Source organism: Octopus bimaculoides, chromosome 9 (genome assembly GCF_001194135.2).
Source record: "Octopus bimaculoides isolate UCB-OBI-ISO-001 chromosome 9, ASM119413v2, whole genome shotgun sequence".
NCBI classification, from domain to species: Eukaryota; Metazoa; Mollusca; class Cephalopoda; order Octopoda; family Octopodidae; genus Octopus; species Octopus bimaculoides.
Window position 1 is genome coordinate 716,988 of NC_068989.1, and position 3,584 is coordinate 720,571.

General features: G+C 32.9%; 1 protein-coding gene across 5 annotated transcripts in view; it reads left to right on the forward strand.

The window, feature by feature from the left end:
- The window catches only part of LOC106879485 (ATP-citrate synthase), a 69,957-nt gene that overhangs the window by 20,941 nt on the left and 45,432 nt on the right, over positions 1 to 3,584 (forward strand). For 4 of the 5 annotated variants that reach the window (XM_052970337.1, XM_052970338.1, XM_014929084.2 and 1 more), the window contains exon 2: positions 844 to 1,004. In XM_052970337.1, the coding sequence (XP_052826297.1) occupies positions 855 to 1,004 (150 nt within the window). In that variant the 5' untranslated portion in view covers positions 844 to 854. Of the gene's footprint in view, positions 1 to 426; positions 575 to 843; positions 1,005 to 3,584 lie in introns of those variants that run through there. The other variant, XM_052970336.1, reaches the window with a different exon arrangement.

The following is a 3,584-nucleotide window of genomic DNA, read 5'->3' on the forward strand; positions in this document are numbered from 1 at the left end:
TTTTATCTCTGTTTACAAAGTCTCTCTCTGTATATCCTTATCCTTAACCCTCTTCTTGTATAAGAAACTTGATTGTAGTATGGTCTCTTTGATTTATTGAGTACTGCTTGTTTTAGGCTAGACAAAATGTCTCCTCCCACATGCAGTATTGATTCCTAATTCAACTCAATTGTTGCAGATCTCTAAGAATCCACTGATTTATTCAGTTCTCAAATTGTATATATATATATATATATATATATATATATTTTTTTTTTCCCCACTCTCTTTCGTTCATTCACTCATTCTGTCTTTCTCTCTCCTATACCTCTTGTCATGTGTACCATCTCCTCCACCCCACCTTATGTTTTTGCTTTAGTTAAACATCTCCAATTGAAATACTTCCTCCTCCGCAAAATTATTATTCCCTCCTTTCAACCGCTACTTTCTGCGTTCTGGTACCTTTTCTAACCCCTTTCTCTGTAGACTAGTGCTTATCTGACTGCTGACTGATTTTATTGATTTTTCTGATAGCCATAACATTTGCTCTAGCAAAAGGAACAGTTTTTATTTTCCTCTTGACTGTTAAATTTGGGTAAGAACACCATCTAACCATTATTATTGTTTGTTACTATAATATTAATTAATAACTGCCAAATGGTTGAGAAAACAAAACTGATTAACTCTTCAATTTCTGAGTGTTTTGTTGCAGCTTGTGTGTGTGCTGCTACAATTTCCTTCCTATTTATGTTTAGGATTCCTTACTACAGTGTTTCATTCTATCTCACTTGTTTTTTCTTTTCTCTAGATTAATTTGCTTAATTAATAACTAATATGAACTTGTTTTATGTTTCTTCTTTCCAGACTGGTACACCATGTCTGCCAAAGCAATTTCTGAGGCAAAGGGGAAAGAGTTATTAAACCGCCATTTGAAAGATGAGGCTGTGAAGAACCGTGTCGTAACCATTACTGAGGATACTAACTGGGATGAAGTGGAACAGAATAACCGATGGCTTTTCACTGAGGTAGACTGTTGTTGATTTATGCAAATGTGTGTGTATGTGTTTATTGTAGGATTGTTTGTAAAAAAATAAGAAAAAGGATCAGCCCTTTGCTGAAGGCCTCTCTGTATTGTATCATGTTGTTACCTTTCTTCCAAGTAGTTTGTTTATGTACAATCATTTCAAGGTTATGTCCTGTTTTTCAAGGTCAATCTTTTATTTATGAGATAATTCTATCTGAATTCTAATATTTCTTTAAACATAAATGTATTTATTATTGGTTACTTTAGGTAAAAAAATTGAATCACTTTGTCTCTCTTGAAATGAAATAATTTTAATAAGGTACACTATTGAATTTATGTGTATATCTATAGTTAACGGCTACCAGCATATTTCAAGAAAAGACTGTTTTTAATTAGATTAAAAATAACTTTTATAGAAGTGTTTGAAAATTTCAAAGGAATTAAATTCTGTTTTCATGGTTTTTCTCCTCAATAACACAAAAAACAAAAAGGACAAATTATTGTATACTATAAGGATAGTTTTTTTTAATAAAAATGTTACTTTATAGATAATGCATTTTAAGATTTCTAAATAATTTATTTAAAATGTATGTCTATGTACACTGCAGCCGCTAGTTGCATGTCTTTTTTTGTCTTGTGAACATTAATTCAAATCAAGTTTTAGTCAAGACTATCTATTAAAAGTTTGATTTTTAAAAAATATTATTCATCTGTGGATTGACTGAATGCCAGTGCCCCAGCATGGCTCTGACCTTTGGGGCTGGAAATACATATAGGCATAAAGGAATGTATAGGTAAAAAGCATTAATCTACATTTCAAATCATAAATTGACCAGTATATCTTTTGATCTATCCGAAACCTATTCTTTATTTAGGTCAGTGATTCTCAAACTAGTTTTTACCTATGGACCCCTTTTGATTCCTGTTTTACTGAAATGGACCCTCACAGCCATTTGATGTTTCAAAAAAAATCCTCTTATATTTTTATGATTAAATATTATTAGCAATTGTGTTTAAAAAAATGAAAATATTTTGAGTTTTGTAAAAGCTGAGCCAATTTATTGCACTTAAATTTGAACAAAATCTTGTTTGGACCTCAAGGATCATATGGATCCTGGCTGAGAACCATTTCTTTAGATAATTTTCCGTTTTAATTGATTTTCAACTTTACCTTGTTTGAACCTTGTGGTACTGCAGTGTTTAATCTTCACTTTCTTTTCTTCTCGGTGTTAATTCTTTTGGGAATAATTTCTATTTTTACTAGGTTGCCCACTCAGTTCAATTAATAATGGAAATATTCAAGAGTTCGGAGGGGGTTTAATAAACTATCTCTAATTTTATGTCGGAATGTATTATTGGCTTTGATTTACTAAAATTTCATGCTAACCTTCCTGTTATGATAACATCTTGATAAGAGATTTTGAATTTAAATATAAACATTTTTTTAGCAGGAGGAGGAGGAGTCTTGGGTGGGTTGGTATTAAAGAGGTTAATCTTGGTTATGCTTGCTCTGTTCAGCTGGGTCAGCTGTTGACCTATCAGCAACCAATGAACTTGTTGCATTTTATAGGATGTTTAATATAAATAACTATCAACTTGCTCACCTGACAAAAATTTTGTCTAACCAGTTTTTTTTTTCTTTCTTCTTGCTTTTCTTTTCAACCATGTCTCTAAAATAATGTCTCCTCTCTATTACAGTTAATTAACTTCACTCTTTTTCTTAATTACCACCCCCACCTTTTCTCTGGACACCAGTAAATCTCTTGTTACTTCTTTCCTTCATTAGATCTTCTGCATTCCCTTTTCTCATTCTGTTTCTCCCTCTTCTCCCTACACTGCTCTGTCTTTGGTCCTTTTTTAAGTGTTTTTCACTTTCCTATTAAGTTAATCTTACATCCATTAGATAATCCTTCTATATTAATCCCTTTCCTCTCTCTCTCTCTCTCTCTCTCTCGTTATTTAGGTCTTTTCTACCTTCCATTGTGATGGTTTCTTTCCTCTCTCCCCCTTTCAACGTTTTTTTCCCACCCCTTTCCTTATAAACTCTCATCCTACTTCAAGCTCTCCTGCCTTTTTCACCTTCCTTAAGTCTAAACTCACTTTCTCTTCCCTTACCATAACGCCTCCCCTTTTCATCTTCCTTTGATTTTCCGCTTCCCCCTACTTTAAATCTTGTGTATTTTTTACTAGGTTTATTCCTTTTTGTTATTTTTTACACCCATGGTGTCCACTTTCCCCCTTATATATATATCTTACTAGCAGAAATACCCGGCGTTGCCCGGGTTAAAGAGAATAATGAAATCTAAAAATGCCGTCTAGACTACGCATCATCTTTATATATAGAGATGTATATACACACACGCACCCAAACACACGTATATATATGTATATCAATATAAATATATGAAAGTCAATGAAGTTTCGTAAAAGAAGGTGATCATGTACACACTTTCTTGCTGTTGTGATTATAACACCTCGTTGTAAACAATGTTCCTTGTTTTCCCTTGTGGAGCATATACAAATAGGTTTTTTTTGCTGCCCACTCTTGAGCAGCCAACATACAGTTGTCCATGTGAGAAGC